This window comes from Micropterus dolomieu, linkage group LG21 (assembly GCF_021292245.1).
Source record: "Micropterus dolomieu isolate WLL.071019.BEF.003 ecotype Adirondacks linkage group LG21, ASM2129224v1, whole genome shotgun sequence".
Lineage (NCBI taxonomy): Eukaryota > Metazoa > Chordata > Actinopteri > Centrarchiformes > Centrarchidae > Micropterus > Micropterus dolomieu.
In genome coordinates, this window is record NC_060170.1 from 30,578,340 (window position 1) to 30,602,197 (window position 23,858).

Sequence of the window (23,858 nt, forward strand, 5' to 3'; positions counted from 1 at the left end):
ATATGGTGATGGCATTTCAATATTTTGCACTATGACAATGGCAAATTAGAACACAAGGAAATAAATATCTGATGACACCTATTTATATTAACAATTGCATTATTTGTTAAACACAAACATCACATATTTACATTTAGTAAATAATTTACTTCTGAAATTATTCTGATTGCAACATAGGCTAAGTGACCTTTGCGTGCTACTTTACAAGAAAGCAATATACAAAACAAGGCGTTCAGGAGCAGATACAAAAGTTACTACACTAGACTTATCTTTATATAAAATGTTCAAGAATTCATGCATCTGGACTATAGAACATGCTGAGCTACAGACTACATAGTTCATCTTTCAGTACAACAAAACTATTTACTCTATTAGAAATTATTTTTGAGTTCAAACACAGAATATATTCATAAAGCATCTGTTAGAATGCTAAATATGCATGTGCAAAACGTGTTAACTGCTGTTTTTCAAGACATGACAGAACAGGTAAAAAGTCACAGGAGCTCCCCCTCCATTTTACTCTCATTGAGAATGCTTTATGAATACAATAGATCCATGTATTATACAATGCAGAACGTCCCCCCTTTCACAGCAGTAAACATGAAAAATAAAAATACCTCTGTCAAATATTAGTCTTAGTTTTATTTTCATAGATCTTCTAGACATCTATTTATTTACAGTGTAATGCTCCAAAGTCAGAAATCCCATTGTACTTCAATGAGACACACACACGCACAGACACAAAACTAAGGAGATAGCGGGAACTGAAAAGAGTAAATGGATGACAGAGGGCTAGTACTGCGAAGGAGCATGTACCCTTTTGGTCTTTATCCGTGCTGGAGTGTCCTGGGGGTATCGAGATGGTGAGTCAGTGAGAAAAACCTCTACATCATCAGGCACTTCTTCTAGAAAGTTGGAAGGAACAAGTCCCTTGTGTCCATTGAGCTCGCCCTAAGGAGGACACAAGGACAGTGAGACTCCCTGACATGCTGTATTGAACTCTAACTGCCATAGTTGTGAAATTACCCACATTTGACCCAGAATTTAACTGTAACTGAGTCTTAAGTATGCAGTTGATGCTACATACATGATAGACTGAGGCTAAAGCTATCGCAAGTGAATTCAGCATCTTCACAGCTGATGATCAATGTATGACATGACATTGAAATACTGTAAATAAATAACATTGTTTCTGTGTTTCAGTGTACAGTCAGTCTTATATTATATGTAATGTGGGGAAAATGTAAAATTAAATGATTTCATTCTAACAAGACCCCGTTTAGCTGCTTAGCTAACATAATATTCTAAAGAGTTTCACTTTTGACATTACAGGAGAAACAACTTTGAGGACTAGCCAATGTGTTTGGCAAAATAGCCGTTTCTCATGCAAGAACATAATGCTTGATAGGCATAGTGCAAAAGTTTCTTTTAATGAAATCCTCAATCTTCCTCAACTGGAGCAGTTTTAATTACTTCTACTTTGTTTCTGAGATATACATGTCTTATAATTGTTATATAGTTGCCAAACTTAACCCAGAATTTGAAAACTGCTGAATGTAGAATTCTACAAAGCATAATTCAGCGTGCTGTCACCGGGAGCACACAGCAGGCTTTTAAGCAGCTTCTTACAGAAATGCTTTTTAGGAATTGTAGTTGACTGATATATTTTTTTATGTACACAGGCTTGTACTTTTTATCAAAGAAACATATTCTTTCTGAAGAATTTGTTCATCTTTTTTACCGACGATCCAACAGGGATGCATATCATTTTATGCACATACAAATCCTGGGAAATGCTCGAAGTAAAATTTTGTCTATGCAGAAAATACGTTTTTACGACAGGGACCATGGATACCCAAATTGAATCCTCCCACTTTGAGTAAATTTGCACAGATGTGTTTTTTTTTTATGTAAATCTGTGCAGTAGTTATCTACTGCCAATCAGGTGTACTGTAGTACAACTACAACTAAAGCACTCCATTGTGTTCTAAATAGTCAGAAATAAACAGAAACAGATGCCCAACACATAGAAATAGAAATGTGTAATACTTACGTAGTAAAAGCCATCTTCATCTATTTCACCGAAAACTGTGATGACGTCACCGGCACAGAAAGTCAATTCAGCCTGTCAGAGAAGAAAGAGGCTTGAGATGCATGTGGCCTGTTGTACTTTTCTTGTTTAAAGCAGTTTAAGTGTGCCAAGGACACTCCAAAACATCAAATCTACTGGGGTTTGATGAGTTTGAAATGCTGTGCTTCCTTCTCCAAATCAATGTGATGCATCTTAAACACGAGTGTCAATTCAGTCTCGGCAGACAGACTGTTGCAACTGTAAATGCATCAGATGTTGGAACTTTGAAGACAGGATTGCAACACACTGGGCACATCTCTCCTTTGGGATTCTCCAAAACACAACAAACCAAACAGCGTATGTAGGAGACAGGTCGACACAGAAGACCAAACCGAGGAGGGGAGATGCTGGCTCGGGCAATGCATGAGGGGCTTTATTCATGACCACCGGGGACAGAAGGCGGTGGCCCATCATCCAAAGCCCACCTCCTCGTTTGCACTCCAACAAACGGGGAAGGAAACACACATAGAGCAGACAGTACCGTACCCTCCTCACCCTCACTCACCTCCTCATTCAGTCTGTTGCCCTCATACTGTGTCGGTGGCAGTGCCAATAGAAAGGTGAGAGTAAGTGAACGGGGGGAGGGGCAAAGAAACAGCATGGGAAAGTAATTCAATCCTCAAGCTTACAAAGTGCTAACTGTAACTTGGCAAGGCTCAAGTCTTGTCATCACAGTTAAGTTGCCCGATAACCCGCTTTAAAAACCCAAACTGTCTTCCAAATTTTTGCACGGATTAAACAATGTACAACACATTCATTAGAGTGCTTTAGAGGTGGAGAGAGGATTTACTAAATCTTTAGACAGACACACACTAGCTGTTTCCTCTTGCTCCCCGTCCTCTGGCTGTCGCTTATTATTTAACAGACAGACACAAAAGTGATGTCGATCTTCTCCTCTAATTCTGCAACAGAGTGAATAAGTGAAATACATCTTCCTCTTTGCGCCTGTGCAACTCAAAATGTTTTGTGCTTTGGTTTTATGCACTTGTTAACATGATGGTGGTGACAGAGAATGGTCAAGACAAAGTGAATAGCTGGAGCCACAGGAGGACATGGCGGACAGTACCTCTACATCAACGTTAGGGGAGCTCTCGCGAGGGTCGTAGTCGTACAGAGCCACCATTCTCCGTGTTGACATCGGATGTTGACGGCCACTCCGCCTGTTCCTCTCTATGGAGAGGAAAAGTAATAAAATATAGAAGACTGATCAATGGGAATAATGTAAAAACTTTACAGAAGAATGTGATGACCAGTGATGATACATAGGCTGTGTCCGAAATCCCCACTCATTCATTACTCCCTACCCCCTATGTAGGGAGTTGAATGTAGAGCACTATATAGTGAGCTCACTCGCATTATTAAAACAACACTTTTGGACACCACTCCAATCGTTATTTCGGCACCATTAATTACATCATTGCCGTCGGACAATCAGTTTTTTCTATCAGCACAATGCATGATTGGTTGCATGGCTTGGTTGGTGACCATCGGTTGTACACTACTTTTCAAAATGCATTCTGGGATACATTGAGTGGACAATATAGGGTATAATAATTATCACTATACATTCGGACAGCACTACAAAATGGCAGTGGGAGATTTCGGACACAGCCATAATGATCCCTGATTCCTATGTTCATAGATCGGGAAAGCTTAGTTGCAGCAAATATAGTGGGAGTTAGCTAAAAGCAGTTCAGATGAATAAGGATGCTGAGAAGTAAAATAAAAAGCAGTAAAGACCAAGCAGGGAGCAGAAGAGGACACAGACCTCTCTTGGACTTTCTGGACCTGCGATTTATTGAGCGGCCATCTTTGAAACGGTCACAGTTCACTTTACAGGAAAGCAGAAAAACATAATTACGTGGGGAGAGTAGAGGAAAGTCAGTAAAAGACAGTTCAGTAGAGCATTGACTTGATCAGATAGACACAGAAGGTAGAAGGCAAAGTAAAAAAAAAAAAAGACAATAGAAGCAGAGATGGTCCCTGTAGGAAAATGATATCTTACCCAACTTCTCCACAGGAGTGTTGAGTGGCAGGAAGCCCTGTTTGAGGAGCTGGTCCATCATTTCGTCATCCTCTGTTTGGATCTCAGAGACCATGTTACAGGGGATCAGACCCACTCGGTCTCGGACCTCTGCCCTGTAGAAGCCATCCGTGTCTTTGTTCCCGAACACCTAGAGGAACAATAAAGTGTCAGAAAACAACAGACAGATAACACAAATACTGCAACTCGGATTTGCAACTACTACTATTTACATGTAATTCTAGACAACGGTAATAAAATACAGATAAGAAATCTAGTACAAGCTTTCTATTTAATCTTTAGTGAAGTATAAATCATATCCATCAGCGGGTCACAGTGGTGTCTTAGAGTCAAGCCACCACCTTGATAATCTGGCCTTCCTTGAATGGCAGCTCCTCATCAGCAGCGTCAGGGTTGGGAGACATGGACATGGGGTCATAGTCAAACAGAGCGACAAACACACGGGTCATCTCCTCCGGCTCCGATTCCTCATAGTAATCTGGGGAGCGCCGTCCCCGCCCGTGCCTGCGCCCGCCATAGTCGTCTGAAACATAGAGGAGGCCTCTGCTGCTACTACCAGCCTTATACAGCCACGCTGGCTGTAGAGGCAATGAGAGCAGAAGATGTCTCTTTGTTAGAGCTGACAGGGGAGAGGGCGATGAGATGCATGTGTGAAAAAAGAGCCAGCAATCGAATGCGATTTAGTCATAATCTCTTTCACTTTGGAAACGATACTCCCGTTGTGTTCTCGCAATAAAAGCAAAGGATGCTTTTAAATTAAACGCTCGGTACAATCGTATAGCACACAGCGGGGTTCTTTGTTCACACATCTCTGCTTGCTGGCGTGACAGTCACTAAACATCATAGAGCACAGTACAACACAGCACAGACAGGAAACACAAGCAGTTTTTGGGGTGCAAGGGAAACTCAATGACTGCACACCAGGAGGACACAAGTAACACTGCACTATTGTTCATTGCTGTTTCACTGCCTTATCTCACAGAGGCTATTGACATGCATGCTTTCCCGGGATTGGACATGGCGAGGCGAGCATTCCTACTTCAAATGCAGGTGTACTGTCATGCTTTTAGGCCACATCTGGAAACAATGTGCAGTGAAAAAAGGAGGCACGTTCCCAAGGGACATAACACATCAAATGCCCCAGCAGTTTCTGGCAACGCAGAAATCAGCGACAGTGAGGGGGAAGGGATGAACCTGATATCAGTTACCCATGCTTCTCATGGATCACCATGTTGAATGTTTCGATGGCAGATTGTTAAGTCTGAATAATGGCTCAAAGATACTGCAACCAGTACTAACTAAGCAACTGAAAAATATTTTTTGGAAGATGTAAAATGTGTTTCACTGGTGTAAAACGTGATTTTGATGGCAGCACAGGTAATGAATGTGCAACCGAGTGATACCAACAAGGCAAGAATGCACCAACTCATCCAGTAATGCGTCTTTCCTTCTCACTGTATTGTAAACAGGTCATGCAAAATTAACAAAGGAAACAGGCTTCTGGCTCATGAAGGCGTGAGGAGAAGGAAAAGAGAAGGTGGCAGAGAAGCTGAGGAAGAAGAGGGCGGGCCAAGTTGCAGTGGGGTGGGAGAGTAGCCCAGATATGGAGGGTGAATGGGAAGAGTGAGTGAGTTGGGGTTTCTTGGGATTGAAGGAGTAGGAGTACATACAGGGAAAGGATTTTCATTCTCCAGCAACGGGAAAAGTGGCCAGTCTTGTCTTCCCCCGTCAGCTTTATTCAGCTAAGCTAAGCTAAACTAAACAAAACAGTTAACTGTCCAGCACAGAACAAAGACCACCATGATATCAACGATTCTTAGCCTTTTCTGACATTGTCAAGGCCAATTGTCATCTTGGAGAGAAGCTGCACCACATACCAGATTGATCCTCTGAGGACATAGATCGCCATATCCTGCGCCGAGCTACACTGCCATAGTAAACATCCTCCTTGACGGGTGAGAGGTTCCCCTCACTCCCCTCACTGTTACTGTCCATGGTGATCTCTATAGAAGACACCAATCACAACGTTACGGTCAGAGATCCCCCGCACACACACTCTGCTCTACCCCATGGCCCATTCACTCATGCTGAAACAGTAGGATGATGAGGTTGCCCTGAGGTGGGGGGGTGTACAAGGCAACAAGTTTCACTCTGGAGTCACTGGGTGTAAAACAGCAATGCTTGCACTGTTGCGGGGAGGTCAAATTGGGTGGTCATGTAAACATGTTAACCCACAATAAACACAGGCATAGGGAGTGTATCTGGGACAACTTTACTGAAAAACTGCGAGTGAACATTTGGTGAATCCAGCTTGTGAGGATGAACAGCTACAGGGTGAGCAAACACCCCACAAAGTAAGGGTCTACGTGGTTGTTAAAGCTCTATGGGAGAGATGTACAGCTCGGCTCACATGGGTAAGGGAAACACATGGTATAAATAGCACAAACATCAGTGGCCCTGCAGGTGGGGGATGAGACGTCTCCTCATGTGGTGACCTCACTAACCAATGGATGGGATGGGCCGTTGCTGAGGGGGGGTGCCGATGTGAACCAGCCTCCTCCCTGAGTGATCCATGCGATCAGCGCCTCCATGTGATGATGAGTTCCCAATGATCTTTAGAGTAAAAAACAACAGATTCGAGGTTAGAACAGCAAACCGCCTGCATTGCGAGGATAAGTAAACATTTAAAAGAATCCCACAATCCTGTTAAAACAACTGAAAAACCATAAGAGCAAATGATGTGACTTCCATTTGTCCTTAGGGAGGCAAAATAATAAAAACAAATCCATAAAACAATAAAGAAACCCAACAAACCATCAAAACAAGTAAATCAAATCAACCCCAACACAACAATATGGACTGGGGGTTTGGAAGGGTCAGATGTTTAGCTAAAGACCATTTGTTTGGTTTGTTTTGTTCTGTGCATGTCAACTCCTCGATGAGAAAAGAAAGCAAATGACGGCACAGGAGACACAAATGATGAGTAAAGAATAGAGAGAAAGAGTGGATGAGAAGAAAAAAAGTGGAGGGTGTGTATGATTGAGAACGGATAAAGATGTGGTTAGATGAGCAAAGACATTCTAGTTTAAGCCTGGGGCTTTGTATTACAACAATCAAAACTTTCAATACAAGAAAAATGATGATGAACAAGAGAATATTTGCTGAATCGAGTGAAAGAGACAAGCAAGAGATAATGAGTATGGGTTAAAGGCTAAATGAATCACTGCAGGCTTAAAAAGTCTTGCTTTGGACTTATTTTGTATGTGAAGCACTGAGAGGTAGGAGATGCGGAAATAAAGCTTTAAGCACAAAGTGCAGCTCTAGAGGGCGAGATATGGAGAGCAACAAATGAAGCCGGCAGCTTGCAAAGAGAAGGCAGAGAACAGAAAAGATGGAAGCACTGCACTGCACAGGGACTTTCCTTTAAATGGAACATTTCCTTTCAAAGACATGAGAAGTCAAAACTTAGTTAAATGGCCTTTAGGTAATTGAAAGCTTTACTTTAAAATCCACCTGACATTCTGAGTACAAGCAAAGTAATTCACACAAAATAAAACATCAAATCAGACCAACCATGAACATGTGATAGCTTGTTACAAAATGAAAAACAAAATGCCAAATAAAGAAAGGGGGTACTCATAAAGAAAAACAGACAACATTAAGAAAACAGAATGGCTGCAGCTTGCTGATGGAAAGTACAGCAGAAAGCCTGAATCACACACCAGCGGCTGGTCCCGGTTGAGCCTGGACAAAGACTGGGCCCTAGCCTCCCTGTGGGGGCTGTAATAGACACTGTCCAGCTCGTTCAGCCTGCCCTCGCTCAGGGCACCTTCCCTGGAGTAGTTTCGCTGCCCAGACTCCCGACCAGGCCCAAAGTGCTCCCTGTTCCTAAAGTCACCCCTGTGTACCGACTTGGCTGCGGTCACTGGGAGACTGTCAGAGAACTCCTCCTCCACGCTGCACTGACGGGTCAGAGTTCTTTTACGGCCCATAGCCAGCGCCCGCCTTTCTACCGGGCCTTCACAGTGGATGATTTGCACAGATCCCCGCATGGGGCTCCCATGAGCATAGTACCCTCGATGACCCCGGCCTAGAGAGCCTTCTTCCTCACTGCCACAGTCTAAACCACTGTCAGGACTCTTTGTGCTCTGGCGGTTGGGTCGTCCCAAGCTGCGGTCGTCTGGGTTGTAGCAGTAGCGGCTGTCAGTGAAGCGAGGGGAGGAGCGCTGCCGCTGCAGGTGGCGGGAGTGCTTGCTAGGGGTGAGATGTTTGTGCGTGTGGGGGTCCTGGGGGTACGTCCTGCGCTGAGTGTGTGGCGTTCCCGGCCGCCCGCCGTCTTCAAAGCACAGGCGCTGGCCCATGCCGTCCACGCTTTCCAACTCTTCCTCAGCCACCTCGGGGATGCTGTGGAGACGCTTGCTACGGAGCGACTTCTGCTTCACCACCTCCCTCTGGAGGTCCCAGCAGTCTCTTTCCTCCGCTAAGTCCTGACGCTTATAATACGCCTTCAGTTGTTACCAGAAGGCAAAGTTCCACATTTTCACAGTTCAGTTAGAGTTCAATTGAAAAGGTTCAGTTTAGATTTTTGTGAGGGGGTTTGAAAAGTTTTTCGAAGGTTTTAGAACAGGCAGGAAACAACACAGTATGTGAATAGAACAAATGGGGGGAAAGACAAAATAAAGACAGAATTAGTCATTTGTGGCAATGTAGTAAGACATGCAGTCTCATTCCGTGAGGAGGAAATGGCATGCTCTGAAGAGGAATCTGTGAAGGCTCAAATATGGAGTGATAACTGATAAACTGAATATAGGCACGAAGGTTAAATGTGGAAAAGGGAATTTCATTTGTGAGAAATTAGAAATATCCAAACAAAAAGTAAGTGACAGGTTTAGTTAGCGATATGGGTGATCAATGTGGATGAAATGAGTAAATAAATCTTTAAAAAGCCAAAGTTGAGTGAGTAGAAGAATCAGCTGCTAAGGACATAATTTATTAAGACACTTCTTTAGATTACAAATGTAGTGATACATACAGAACTTCCTTATTTGTACTCACAGAAAACAATAGCAGAAGCAAATTTGACAATTCATCTGTAACTATTCTATATACTATTATATAAGCATTTAAATTAGTTATTGTTAAATATCTAATTAAAATGCTTATATAATTACTATGCATATGTTAAAATAATGTTACAGAAACATAAGGGGATGGATAATGTGCAATAGTGATTTACAAATAGATGGCGATGACAAAAAGGAGATGCAGCATTAGTGTATTTAAAGACTAAATACACCAATGAATGCCTCTCATTAACACCACATTACTAAGTAACTGGACATAAACAGGGATAAGCAACCTAAGCAAATTTGCAATTATTCAGCATTAATTTTAATACTGTATACTATATCACAGAGGACCAATCAGTCACTACAGTACCTCTCATAACATGATGCTTTTTTCATCATGTCGTCACACGTGGCTTTACATCCACACATCCCCACTGACAGATCAAATGAAGACAGGATCATGTACCGACAATGTTAACATCTACATCGACAACAGAAAAACTAACATTAGGACGTGACAGACAAACAAAAGTGAATATTTCCATTTAAGTACTCACTTAAATGAGATTCCCATATGCACTTCATATGCCATGACCCTTTGATACAGTACAGTATATTAAAATTTGCACTTCAATATCACATTCCAACATCTGACTTTTAACACTTGTAGCACTCCTTTGGTGCAGTATAAAAAGCATCAAAATGCAATGCAAACCATAAAAAACTGTGATTTTTGTTTACAGCCTTCCCCTCTAGCATGCTGTATAGTTATGTATACACAGCCATTCCAATGAGCTCAGCCTCGAATGAATAAAGCAGTGCTGGAGGGGCGGGGTGGAGGAGCAGGCTGGGGTGGCGAGGCTGATTCAGCTAACGCAAGGCGGGGGAGCTCAGCCAGGCAAAGCCACAATGGGCCTGGTTGTAGAGCCTGTTAGAGAGAACAGGTACCTCTGCAGGTGGCAAGACCCTCCCTCCCTCCCTAAACTTCTGGCTTACTACGGACTGAAGGTGTGCAGTACGTACCTTAAGACTGTTGTGAGAATTGATACTGCGCCTGCGGCCCTCCTCTAGCTGCATCTCTGAGTAAAGATCTTCCTCGTCCTCCTCCATTATGTCGGACAGGTCAGAACCCCGGCTACTCTCTGTGTGGTACTCCTCACTGTGGCTGTAGGGGTGATGATGGTGCTAAGGGAAGACAAGACAGAGCATGTTAATAAATTCATGGTTTGATAATCTTTTTAATTTGGTGACATCTTTGGTGCTGGATTATGTGGCAACAGTCACCATTACCAAAGAGATGAAGGAAAGTACCTACACTTCAGAATACCACAGCACTGACTGATTAGCCCCAATGATGTCACCAAGACTCGGACACCTCCATACAAGTGCAGAATCAGCTATAAATTCTCATTGGCGGGCCAGCATACAGAATTTCCTTTAGCTGTCAATATGTATGTAAACAAGTCTACTGAATGGAGACTCCAGCTATTGGTTAATTTCCAATCAAAGCCAGAATGTATTTTCTACCAACAATTTCAATGTAGAACCCTAAACATTAACATTAAGTGAACACTTCTTTCTCCTTCCCTTATAAGTGTTTATTTTTTTTTACATGAAGGACACAAAATAAAAGGCTATAATATTGACACAGTACAGAGTACAAGACAGGCTTCAATTTGATCTGATTTGACAGGATGTGATTTGATTCAGTTTGATTTTGCACACATGTAGGTAACAGATTCCGTGCTCTTCTAGAAACAAGTGATGCACACTCACTGATTGGCTGAGCACAGCTTGTTGTGTTTTCTGTAAAGTACCTGTCTGCCCAACTCTGAGCCTCTGAGGAATTCGTCCACCGAGGCTCCTCTCCTCCTCGCATGAGGAGAGTCATAGCCATCCTCCTCCTCGTCAGAGTTGAGTGGATGCAAGACGTTACCTCGCTCGCTAAATATATTCCTTTTCTCAACCTAAGAGAAATGAAAAGATAATTTTCCACTTTTTGCCTATGTAGTTTCAAAAAACTTTCAAGAGACAAACAGTTCTATTTTGAAACCAATATTTGCTGTGTTAATAGTTTTTAAGTCAAGCTGATTTTCAGAAACAAGTGACAGATACATCCATTAGCAAAATAAATAAAAATCTGATTTCCAGGCTTGATACAAAATTATATCACATGGTGAGATGGATGCTGTTTTATAATTAAATCCCCACGCACCCGGTTGCCCTCTGCAAACACTCTCTGGGCAGCTTCTCTGGCCATGGCCTTGGCGATGGTGTTGGGGATGGGGACTCCCTGAGGCTGCGGTAGGATCCTCTGAGGAGAGGGCGATCGCCGTGGCTGGAAGTGTGGCGGCTCCAGGTTGGATCCACGCATGGGAGGCAGCGGAGAGGGAGACCGCTCCCAGGGCTGGGCTGACTGCAGGCCCGCCGCATGCTCTTTGGTTTCTGGCTCTCTGGCACTTACTAACGGTTTGGACTTGGGCATGGGGTGGCGCTGGAAATGAGCCTGAGGATGAGGAGGGGAGTGGTGGATGGGCTGTGAGTGCGGTTGTGCGTGGGGCAGCGTGTGGGGCTGGACTCGAGGCAGAGGCTGCACCTGGGGCTGAGGGTGATTCGGGGGGTAGGTTGATGGGTAAGGAGGATGAGTTTGTGAGTGTGCCGGATGGGACTGCGGGTGGGGGATGGGGTGGGGAGGTGCAGTGGTTCGGTGGGAGAGGCGTGGAGACCCCAAGAGATTGTGCGGGATGATGGCCACGGGCGAGTCCTGGGACTCTCCTTGTGTTGATAACGTCCTTACAATGACTTCCCTGGCCTCCAGGCACTGAATCCTGTTTAACTCCACGGTCACATAGTCTGCTGTGGGGTATAAGACCTCTGCTATCTGCATTCACAAAGGAACCAGAGAGTCCTTACCAAAGAGCAATTCAGAATGTCAACATACAAAAGTACTTACATGCATATCTACATGCATTTATAGCCCTCTTATCTGTTGGCTGAAAAACCTCATTTTCAGAAACATCATAAACACAGATTTGTGAATGTTGGACCTTCAGCACAATAAACTGGACATGTTTTAACTTTAACTATAGCACCCACTTCAGGCCTGTTGGAATATTGTCACATGATTTTTCCTCTGTCCAGCATGCTGATTTTGGTTTTATAATAAAATGAACACTGTCATGGTTGATAGACACATTTGCACACACGCAAACACAAAACAAAAACAATTGCTGCATAGTGACACAGCACCATGGAGCCTGTTACAGCTTATTTCTTAAGTAATGCTTGTCCTGAGGGGCTGAATATAGGCATTGTATCATTTCTCCAGGAGATGGCAATAGAGTACTACTCATAGTAGTAACCACTGAGGAAAGAAAAGGCTTTTTTTAAGAACTCTATTTTAAGATTAAAAAAATAAACGTTGTTCTGACATTTGGTACCTTTTGTCCCTTTGTGCACACGGCATAGCCAATCACACTGGCACCGTTGGAGGTTCCTGAAGACGACAGAGGCGGAGGCTTCCATCTGACCTGCAGGATCCCGGGCGTCTGACCACACTGGACCTGCACTTCCTGTGGAGGAAGAGGGGGCCCTGGAGAGCACAATACACACACTGGATAAGGAGAGAGAAAAAAGACAGCTCAACAGTGGCTGAATATTTCTGCCAGTTTGATCAAAAAAGATTGTGGTGACCTCTGTACCATGGACTTACCGCATTCAATTACAATTGCATGTTTCACATCTAAAGTACTGTATACAGCCTAACCTCGTGGTATTACCAAGAAGTGTATTAAAAACATAATGTATAACAAATTCTAAAATATTCTAAAGGCATATTATTTTGTATGTGGTCAGTGACAGCTGAATGTAGTATTTATAAGTAAAAATTGGAATTTGTAGGATTATTTTGTTGTCTATATGCTCATCTCTTTGCAGGTTCATGGTGTGTTTCCCACGATTTATTCATACGTGTATCAGGCGCAGGCGTTACCATTGGTTGAAAAAGCAGAGTTTGCCAACTTTCTGACTTTCGTTGTATGTTCAGCAATATCCTGTTGCCAGATTCTCACTGGCAATATTTTATGGAGCATCAAAAAAAAAAATTCCAACATCTGTAAGTGCTGCCTGCATACTAATCAACATACCCATCTGTGCAGTGCTGCTGCTCCCCTGCAGTCACACAGTGAGAGAGAGTGAGCAGATGCAGTCAGCAGTATCTCAGAGCTGCAACGTGCAGCTGTTTGTGTCCAAGAATCTACATCAATTCAATCTTAATCACATTTCTACACTGACTGTCAGCAGACAACATGCGCAATCTTGGAAAAGCAGCAGTGGCTGTTTGGAAATTTCATTTCCTCTTGTCATTTTTAAACTATGCTTGTCATAAATAAGCTCCTCTGAGAACTGAAATGAGTGTTTAAATTAATATTTTAGTGGAGCCACTTTCATTAGTACTGGACACAAAAAGCAGACAATGATATGCAGGCACAGAAGTGGAGGCTGCTCCGTGTCACTAATATTAATAAAAACGTTGTATTACTAAGAGCTAATGAAGTCACTTACTTGAAGAACACATGCTGAGTGTGAAAGCCTAAAACAGTTCCTCCAGACACTGTCCTTCTTTACTAACAGTTATCTGCCACCAATACTGAGACTACTTCAGACATCTCTAATTAATATGTTCAATAGATAGATAATTTAATGCTAACTCAAGTTCCATTAGTTCGTCAGGTGCCAACAGAAAATATCAATTCAAACTTCAGCCTCACTTTCTCTCTGTCCTCCCCTCTCTTTGCCTCTCACTTACTCTGTGTCTTCCCTTTCATCCTTAGTTCTATTCATTACTTGACTTAATAATCTCTCTGTTATGTCCTGTTTGTCTGTAATTTTCAGAACTTACACTACTTCCACTTTATTCTGGTAATTCACAATGGGAGTTTTGGTCTCATTTCCATGTTAAATAAAGGTTAAATAATCACAATCCCATCCCTCTCAGCCCTTTATCATACAAAAAGCAACAATATGACAGTCACTATATTTTTTCTGCACCCACAATCGGCTTACTATATTGACTGTACCTATACATTTACACACAAAAAAGTGCCATAAATAAATAAATAAATAAAATAACTCTTATCACATTCTCACTTTTAAAGATTTCCCATAGCATGATAGTCAGGCTGTGAGACCCAAGTTAGTGCTGGCAACAGCAGAGCATCAACGAATCCTCATGGGAGAAGAAATCCCAGAGATCTACACTCACTATTTACACTAATTTGGCTTTGAGACACTCCCGTGTTTCAAGTGTTATGTAGCTCCATTCAGCAAACACTTTTTATTGATGGTTTCTCACTATATTTTTCTCTCTTTTTTTTCTTTCTACCATGCATGTATCTTATCGCAGCAGTACACACATAAACCCTTGAGGGCAATCTTAAAGTGGCTGGGGAAAACTGAAAAGGGCTGAGATGTTTGTCATGTTTGTAAATGTAAAGGGCTCGAAGCTCAGTGTGCTGGGTAAATAAATAGATTGCTGTGTTGGATATAAATTATCAGATGGCTTTCATTGTGAAATATCAGATGACTTTGAAACAGAACAGAATATTAGACTACAAGAATGGCTATCAGATTGGGGGGGACAGGAGAACAATGCTTCCCCTTTATCAGAAATACACCTTTTACACAAAACTTACAAACTGACTACATTTTCAGAACTAAGACTTTGGTTTGCCTTTTTTTCAGCCGCAGATGCCTATTTTTTTTTCGATAAAATAGCTCTCTGATAAACCCACTGTACGCCAAAGTACAGTGGCCAAAAATCAGTTAATGTTAGTTTAGGTAGGGCTCTGCTTTGGACTAAATGCTAACAACATGCTGATGTTAAGCAGGTATAATGTTAACCTTGTTTACATCTTACTTTATCTATATTAGCTTGCTAACATTTGCAAATTAGCATTCAACGAAAAGTCCAGCTGAGGACTTGGTCATTAGCAACAAAAGTAAAGGACAAATTAAGATTTTGAGCCAATGATTGTACTAAGATACATTCTCAGGGCACTATGGATACTTGTACAAAACAAGAAGAAAGATCTATTTGCTATAGTTCCAACAGGATTTGGTAAGTTTAATTTACTAACTAGCTACATCTGACCACGAAGCAGAGTCGTGCATGTGTGATGTAATGTAATGTACATCACACATTTCGTTGCTCTGATTGGATGTCTATCTAATTGCATCCAGAGCATGAATGTATTATTATAAATGGATAATGGCCCCAAAGGTGGTGACTATTCACTCCGGTGAGAATTGCTCGAGGCATTTTGGTCTTTGGAGTCCATTGACCCAAAGACCAAACAGAACAGAAAATGAGCTATACAACAATACAACACATAGAAAAAAGTCCCTACGTTAATGTGGTTTACTAAACAGATAAAAGTACTAATGTGAGTAATGTTTTGGAGGCTGACCTGCAGGCTGAGTGCAGAACTCCACAGAGATTTCCCTCTTTTCCCTTTGATCCATCGGAAGCTGCCAAGGCACCTGATGTGGCTGCGCCACAATCTTTACCTTGTAAACGGTCATGGGCTTCAGGTTGAAGAACTTGTACTTATAGCCCCCCGCCTTGACCATGTCGTACTCTGCACCGTTGAGGAAGATGATATGACTGTAGTTGCTGTTGCTGGGCATCCAAGAGAGCTCAGCAGAGATCTGCGTGATGCTGTCCACCCGCAGGTAGTAAGGTGCCACCACAACATCCTTTCCCACGAGCATAGTGCACCGGAGCTCGTCCGACGGGCCACGGTCAGTAATGCTCTGCACTGAGATACGGTAGGTGTTGGTGACCAGATTTAGCTTTTCAATAAGAGACTTTGTCCTGCCCCCGTAGGGGACACTCATGCGGACCTCCTTATCCACCAAGACATTGTAGCCACTGATGGAGCCCCAGCCTGGTGGGACCACAGGAGGATCCCAGCCAATAATCACACTCTTGGCTAGTTGTTTGATCAGGTTGATGCGGCGGGGATAAGGCACAATGTCTTCACCAACCTCGTCAATGCTGACATCCAAGGTTCCTGTCCCATTGCTGGAGGAACCAAGGAGGTCCATGCCCAAGCTGCTGGTCCTTAGACAGTCTAGTTTACTGTCAGACAGCCGACTGCTTATGCCTGTTCCCGTTCCTGTGCCGACCCCCAATCTCTGCAGCCCCAGGCTACTGTGGTTGAGGTAGCCAGGTTCTTTCGTTACTTTGTCCCTGTGTTGGACGGAGGATGTCTCCTCATCTTGGACAAAATCCACAAAATTGGATGGGACGAGTCCCCGCTGTCCATCCAGCAGCTCTCCTAAAAAATAAAAAGGAGAAGTTTGTGTTGTGGTGATATTAAGGACAAAAGATTAAACAATACCAAGGCAGGTCAGACCTTCGTAAAAGCCATCCTCATCCATTGTCCCGTAAACGTAGAGGTACTTCCCGGCCACCAGTGGAAGCTCTGCCTCAGGATGCTCATTAGGTCCGTCATAAGGATTGTAACTAGAGCAAAAAAACATAAATAAACAATTCAACTGCCAAAGTGTAATATTTTACTTTGTTTTTTACAATTACTCTCCACCAGGGTTTTTTTGTCAAAAACTCCAATTTTCTAAAATGGATGTCGAAGGAAAAAAAATGATTTCCTGAGTGATGCTTTGAAAATATTATGTTTGTTTCTATTTTTATTTTGTTTTGGGTTTTTTTTATAAATATGAGGGTGCTGAGGACAGTGTGGCTTGAAAGCTCTGCCCCTGTGCTCTGAGGATTCCAATTATTTTTTTGTGCTGACGGGTAATTGTCTTTAGAGTTAAAAACACTGAATCAGCTTTAAGACCACAGACTAAAGCTCAGTGAGAGAGCTCAAAAAGATTTGCCAATGACTTGTCTACACTGAGCAGCCAGTTCAGTTTACTGTTAAGAGGTATGTAAGGGACTTTTGGCCACCTCTCTTGTTAATTATCACCCTGTTAACACTTAATCTGAAAATGCAGTAAAACCACAAAAAATATTTGTAAGGATTTGAAAGAACTTGATGGAAACAGTAAAGGTTTCATCCCACATTGACCTGATTAAAGTTGTATTGTTTTTTTATCTGTTTGACACTGTGAATAGTGAATTAGCAATCGTGTGCTGTGTATACGTACCTGTACCGGGCAATACATAGACGAACCTTCCCCGTGAACCTGGGTTTAGACCTGGTAGTTGAGCTGAGCTCTTTGTCCATCTAAAGGAGGCAAAAAAAGGCCCAAGAAATCCTATTTTCAACATGAAATGTTCCTTCCTTTTGTCTTCCACCTCATATTTAGAAAATCAGAGTGGCAAACTTTTTATGTTTTTTGCATCTTGTGGAGAAAGAAACCATTAACTCAATTTAACTTTTTGTATAAAAATGCCAAGCTGTTCGGGGAAGAAAGTTATTTCAATCCAGGTGCTTGTGCTCTGTAATACAGTGAAATTCTTCCCAGAAAAAGATCTTCTTCAATTTAACCTGACATCTTCAATATGCCAAGTAATTCAAAAAAGTACTTAATATACATGATGTTCCTTTTGTTTCAGTTTATTGCTTCCTGTGCACTAAAAATATTTTGTTCAGTCCCAAACAGCCAGCATGCATGAGTAAAACCAGGAAGCCTCCTGCATCCCTGCTGTGTGGATTTTCTCTTGTTCGGCCAAAACACATTACTTAGATTAAAATGAAGCACCATTTATTTTAATAGTAATTGTTACAAAGTGCTGTCTATCCTAAAAAACTGTCATTTAAGATGTTTAGATTGTCTTGCCTTGGCAGCTTGAAGTGTGTTAGACTGATTTTTTTTCTATAAATGTCATGCAAAGTGTAAATGGAGTAAGGTGCAATAAAGCAAAAGCCAAATGGGATAGAAACAGAGACTATCAGATACCTCAGAGAGGAAAGCCCGTGCTGGGCTGCGGGCTCGACTGCGAGTGAGGAATGTTGGCTTGACAGAGAGGAGCTCGGGCTTGTCTCCACTGATCTGGAGTGGTCGGATGAACTCTGATATCAAAGATCTGCTTGTTGGACCCTCATTGCCTGTGGAACAAACAGTATTATGGTAACAAGTCAAGTTTCTCTCTTGACACTCTCCTTTAAAAAGGTACTACTACTTAAATAAATGTTATTTTCTAAATATTTCTGTTAAGCAGGCTATCTCAGTACTGTATTCTTCTGTTTCCAATACTTCTTAGCAAGAGTTGAATGATACATACTACTGTAATTAGTGAAGCATTTGTGCATTCACAAAAACAAGTCATAAACAAACAAAGAACAAGTTTTGCCAGCTGCGGGCTATTTCTCACCATGATTGATTATTTCATTAACAGTCTGTGTTTACTGCAGATTAAATCAGAAGCCTCCCAGACTTAGCTCTCACATGGCAGAAATTATACATGTATTCAATTGCACAGCGCTTTAGGAGGAGTTGGCTACATCAATTAACAACTACAACCATTAACTTCAGTCATAAATGAGATTTCAGCCACTTGAAACAATGACAATCATAATTACTATTTTCTTTGCTAAAAATACTTAAACACAAATGTATGACTTAAACATATAAGAGTAAAAATACAAGCACTGACCATCAATATGATTCCACACATACCTTTTCCCATGGGGGCAGCAAGTCCATTAAGGAGCTGTGACAGAGATTTGTTTGGCGACCCAGGAGATTCACATAAAGTTAAGGGTTCAGTGCTGAGAATATCAAACTTCCCAGCCTGGAGCCGGAACTTCTCCAGCTCTTTTGACAGGAGGTTGAACTGCTCACTCTGAGTCCGACATTTTTCCTCCAGCTCACGAACTTTGGCCTGATGGTGGTTAAGGAGCACGGTCATTGATAGGGGAGTGAGAGACACAGGCAGACAAACAGACAGAAAGAGAGTAAGAAAGACAGACAGATAGACATTGACAGGGTGATTAAGGAAAACAAGAAGACGAGGAAATTAGGAAACCACAGGATGCGGGACTAAATATTCTTCACACAGAAATAGATTACACACGTGTACAGTAGGTACGCATATGATGCTATACGTCTACGGTCTACACACAGATATAACATGGAATGAGATTTACTGAAGGAAACACGTGGATCAGTCATAACAGAAAAAACAACTTGTTATAATAACTTTTTAACTACTCCTGACTGTACTGTATGAAAATCACATGCACAACTACAGTTAATGCTAATAATTCTAAAAATAAAAAAGCCTTCAAAGCAATATGCATACCCACACTACACAGAGGCTGATGATATTCTATATTTTTACTTACTGTCAATTATTCCGTTGAAAAGACCAAAACCAACAATAATTTAATCCTACTGACGCGTATAGCCTGAAATAGCTTATTCCTCTGTGCCATAGAGCTCGATTGGCTTAACGTGGACAAAAACTATGAAAACATGCAGCTGCACTGTTGCACTAAGTGACACGTTTCGTCGTTATTGTCGTGAAAATTGTATGTAATAGCAATAATAATAATAGTAAAAGAAAATGCATAAAAGATTAAATGTAAGAGGAAACAATTTTCTTCCATAACAGTTATGATGGACATGGGCACTGGAGTTTATGAAAGTCAATCCCACATACACAGTCCTGCTGCTGTAAATACTCACTAGAGGACCAAATGTGTATTAATCCGCAGCTGAAAACAGTCCCATGGAAAATGCACTTGCTTCCACTTTGGTAATGCTTGCTTAAAAACTACAGTGTACAGAATAAATAAATAAATAAATAAATATATATATATATATATATATATATATATATATATATATATATATATATATATATATATATATATATATATATATATATATATTTATTCTGTATAGTCACAAGTGTTTATTTAAATTTTTAAAAAGGAAGTTATTTCCAAAAAAAGCTTTGCACTGTAGTGTGTATATATATGTATATATTTGGCGTGAGAGCCGCAGACAGGAAGCTGGTTGGTAAAAATTGTTGGCTGTGGTCTTTTCATGGGTAACATAGTAAAAATATGAAATAACGCCAGCCGTTTACTCTAAGAGCAGAAAACTTCATTGCACAAACTAACACTGACAAACTGAACATAATCGCTGGGGCAGGTATAATGAAAATTCATTAGTGCTAGAGCATGATTTCTCAAGTTGAATGATCACTTGATGATGCTGAAAATCACTTCTCAATCTCAAACTGACAACAATCTGAATCAGCAATGCTAAAGCTACCATGGAATTTCTTAGCACTGCCCAACACACAGAAATGCCCCCTAGTACTTCTTCAGTACGTTTTAAACTGTTCGTTGTCCATTTCATGCAAACAGGTTGTTGCTGGATAAAACATGCTGTTAGCAGAAGCAACAAAGGAATTCCTGCATTTGTGAAAGAGAATTAGTAAATTAAGAGCTACTCGTTTTAATTAGCATCATACAGTCATACAGTGAGCTGTATGGCAAGTATACAGTTTTTAAAAACACATGCTGGATAACATACATGCAATGCTACAACATTAAAAGGATCACATTCATCCCAGTTTGGCAATGTGATCCTTATATAACAACAGTCTTATACACTCAAAAAGCCACTATATATATAAATATCCACTATATGCATCAAATATATAGCAATATATAGATGGAATGATTAATATTTATCTACTCTGAAAAACTAGAAATTGTAAAATATCTGCAATACATAAAGACTGTTTATTCTAATTAATCTTACTAATAAAATAGATTTTCTGCATTCATTTATTGTCATATGATCTTTTTGTTTGTTCACAGCTAAACACACACTTTTAACACGTGTTTGGTTTTATAAAGTTAAATTTGCTCGCCTCAATATGTTGATGGGCTTTGATTATGTGGAACTGAGGTCGGTCACTGAGGCCCCAGGCATTCGTCTTTAATTGAAGTCGATCCATATTCGGAAACTTGATTTTACGAGTAGAATCTTTCATCAATTGATAAGCGAGTGTAGCTGAATTTTTCTTTATGTTCAAGTCAGAAAGACCTCCAGTTTATGCTGTCAGTCATGTTCCAGACTTTCAAAAAGCCCTCCACTGAATGGGAAATGTGAAACAGAGCTCAGTGGGTAGTAAAGCCCAAGAAAAGAAGCAGCCCTGAATATTTCTGAAAACCAAAAAGCAAAGATCACACATCAGATTAGTTCTTAACTGATGTATGCTTTATGTTACCTTTTACCTTTTGAGTACCACTTGTATGTTTATTGTGCTCATCAATACAAAAGTTTTGATGAATCATTTGGTTTGCATCGTGGTGTTACATCACCATACCTCATGGATCAAAGCAAACATTGGCTATAGTGGAAAGGTGTAAAACAAACAAAGTAAATAAATAAAAACAATTCTGAAATACCTGCATGCTGTCCAAGTGGTTCTGTATAAGCATATACACACACCCATTCAGTAAAAAGAGATGCAGGAAAGAAATAAAGCACAATTACACATGTGATCACTCATACACATCTTGAAAGCACAACACTCTTGAAACAATTTTGTTGTTTATTCACCTTTCTGAAAAAGGCTATTTACACAACTCTGTTAAGTTTGAGATGTACTTCACAAGTAAATTTAACAATAAAATAAAAAATAATATCTACTCAGCCCAGGATTTGTATTTCAAAAAAAATAAATAAAAAAATAAAAGATCAAAAGCAAGAAATTTCAGGTAGTGAGGTCAAGCAGAGCAGTAATGGCTCTAGGCATTAATAGGTGTGCCCCGAGGCTGAATAGTCCCCTATCCTACAGCAGCAACCACATAAACACACACAGTCAACCCCCGCCCCACAGAGTCCAGACCCTCACCTCTAACAGATGGACAGCGCCTTCATGTTCCTTTTTAGCCTCAACCTGAGCCTGGGAAACACAGGGTGCAGTGTTTCAGTTCACTTTCATTTATATTGCAGCTTAGTTTCAGTTTAAACACCAATGAAAGACCTTCACACACAAAATGGAAACACCTTTTCATTCATTATTGCTCAGGGTGAAAATGGTTGAAAATAAATCCACCATCTCTGTCCACAGTACATGAGGCAATTCACATGTTTCTTTTCATCACATTTAATATTTACCAGCAGTACCTTGATTTGAGCAGAACTCAGTCGCTACTTAACAATAATTGGCTCTGAATGGTTGCCAGACAGGAAGTTACTGGTGCCAAGAAAGAGTGACACATAAAACGGCGAAGTGTTGTTCGCATTAAACAAATGAGATATAATGTGTTAATTAGTGAGCTTTAGACACGCTGGTAGCTGGAGTGTGTTACCTTTGGACAAAGCCAGGTTAGCTGTTGTTGTTTTTTAGTTTGCATGCTAAGCTAAACTAACTGACTGTTGGCTATAGCCTTATAGCTAAAGGACACGGTGATAAAGTGCCTCCCCCCACCTCCTAAAAAATTACAGCGTGGCCACTGCCCCCCAGGGAAATTGAGTTTGAGAAACCTTAACTACGTAAACTGTCCTAACATTGTAATCCCAGAATCGGAATCAGCTTTATTGCCAAGTAGGTTAACACATACAAGGGATTTGCTTTGGTATTTTGGTACATAACAATAAAAGTAGCAAGTGGAAAATATAGGAAAGAAGAAGCAAGTACTGTAGATATCTCTTACTCTGACCGAAACCAGATTGGTTTGTATCTACAATACACTCACCTAAAGGATTATTAGGAACACCATACTAATACTGTGTTTGACCCCCTTTCGCCTTCAGAAATGCCTTAATTCTACGTGGCATTGATTCAACAAGGTGCTGAAAGCATTCTTTAGAAATGTTGGCCCATATTGATAGGATAGCATCTTGCAGCTGATGGAGATTTGTGGGATGCACATCCAGGGCACGAAGCTCCCGTTCCACCACATCCCAAAGACGCTCTATTGGGTTGAGATCTGGTGACTGTGGGGGCCATTTTAGTACAGTGAACTCATTGTCATGTTCGAGAAACCAATTTGAAATGATTCGAGCTTTGTGACATGGTGCATTATCCTGCTGGAAGTAGCCATCAGAGGATGGGTACATGGTGGCCATAAAGGGATGGACATGGTCAGAAACAATGCTCAGGTAGGCCGTGGCATTTAAACGATGCCCAATTGGCACTAAGGGGCCTAAAGTGTGCCAAGAAAACATCCCCCACACCATTACACCACCACCAGCAGCCTGCACAGTGGTAACAAGGCATGATGGATCCATGTTCTCATTCTGTTTACGCCAAATTCTGACTCTACCATCTCAATGTCTCAACAGAAATCGAGACTCATCAGACCAGGCAACATTTTTCCAGTCTTCAACTGTCCAATTTTGGTGAGCTCTTGCAAATTGTAGCCTCTTTTTCCTATTTGTAGTGGAGATGAGTGGTACCCGGTGGGGTCTTCTGCTGTTGTAGCCCGTCCGCCTCAAGGTTGTGCGTGTTGTGGCTTCACAAATGCTTTGCTGCATACCTCGGTTGTAACGAGTGGTTATTTCAGTCAAAGTTGCTCTTCTATCAGCTTGAATCAGTCGGCCCATTCTCCTCTGACCTCTAGCATCATCAAGGCATTTTCGCCCACAGGACTGCCGCATACTGGATGTTTTT

At 41.3% G+C, this 23,858-nt stretch overlaps 1 protein-coding gene across 13 annotated transcripts in view; it reads right to left on the minus strand.

The window, feature by feature from the left end:
* The window catches only part of rimbp2b (RIMS binding protein 2b), an 83,146-nt gene that overhangs the window by 5,778 nt on the left and 53,510 nt on the right, over positions 1–23,858 (minus strand). For 4 of the 13 annotated variants that reach the window (XM_046033731.1, XM_046033726.1, XM_046033735.1 and 1 more), the window contains 19 exons: positions 22,095–22,145; positions 21,646–21,666; positions 18,893–19,097; positions 18,173–18,321; positions 17,417–17,496; positions 16,663–16,772; positions 15,712–16,584; positions 12,685–12,857; positions 11,460–12,125; positions 11,062–11,211; positions 10,268–10,429; positions 6,680–6,788; positions 6,053–6,178; positions 4,517–4,698; positions 4,137–4,305; positions 3,900–3,962; positions 3,198–3,301; positions 2,054–2,125; positions 623–951 (listed from right to left, as the gene is read on the minus strand). In XM_046033731.1, the coding sequence (XP_045889687.1) occupies positions 793–951; positions 2,054–2,125; positions 3,198–3,301; positions 3,900–3,962; positions 4,137–4,305; positions 4,517–4,698; positions 6,053–6,178; positions 6,680–6,788; positions 10,268–10,429; positions 11,062–11,211; positions 11,460–12,125; positions 12,685–12,857; positions 15,712–16,584; positions 16,663–16,772; positions 17,417–17,496; positions 18,173–18,321; positions 18,893–19,097; positions 21,646–21,666; positions 22,095–22,145 (3,624 nt within the window). In that variant the 3' untranslated portion in view covers positions 623–792. Of the gene's footprint in view, positions 1–622; positions 952–2,053; positions 2,126–3,197; positions 3,302–3,899; positions 3,963–4,136; positions 4,306–4,516; positions 4,699–6,052; positions 6,179–6,679; positions 6,789–7,897; positions 8,681–10,267; positions 10,430–11,061; positions 11,212–11,459; positions 12,126–12,684; positions 12,858–15,711; positions 16,585–16,662; positions 16,773–17,416; positions 17,497–18,172; positions 18,322–18,892; positions 19,098–21,645; positions 21,667–22,094; positions 22,146–23,858 lie in introns of those variants that run through there. The other 9 variants (XM_046033737.1, XM_046033727.1, XM_046033729.1 and 6 more) reach the window with 9 other exon arrangements.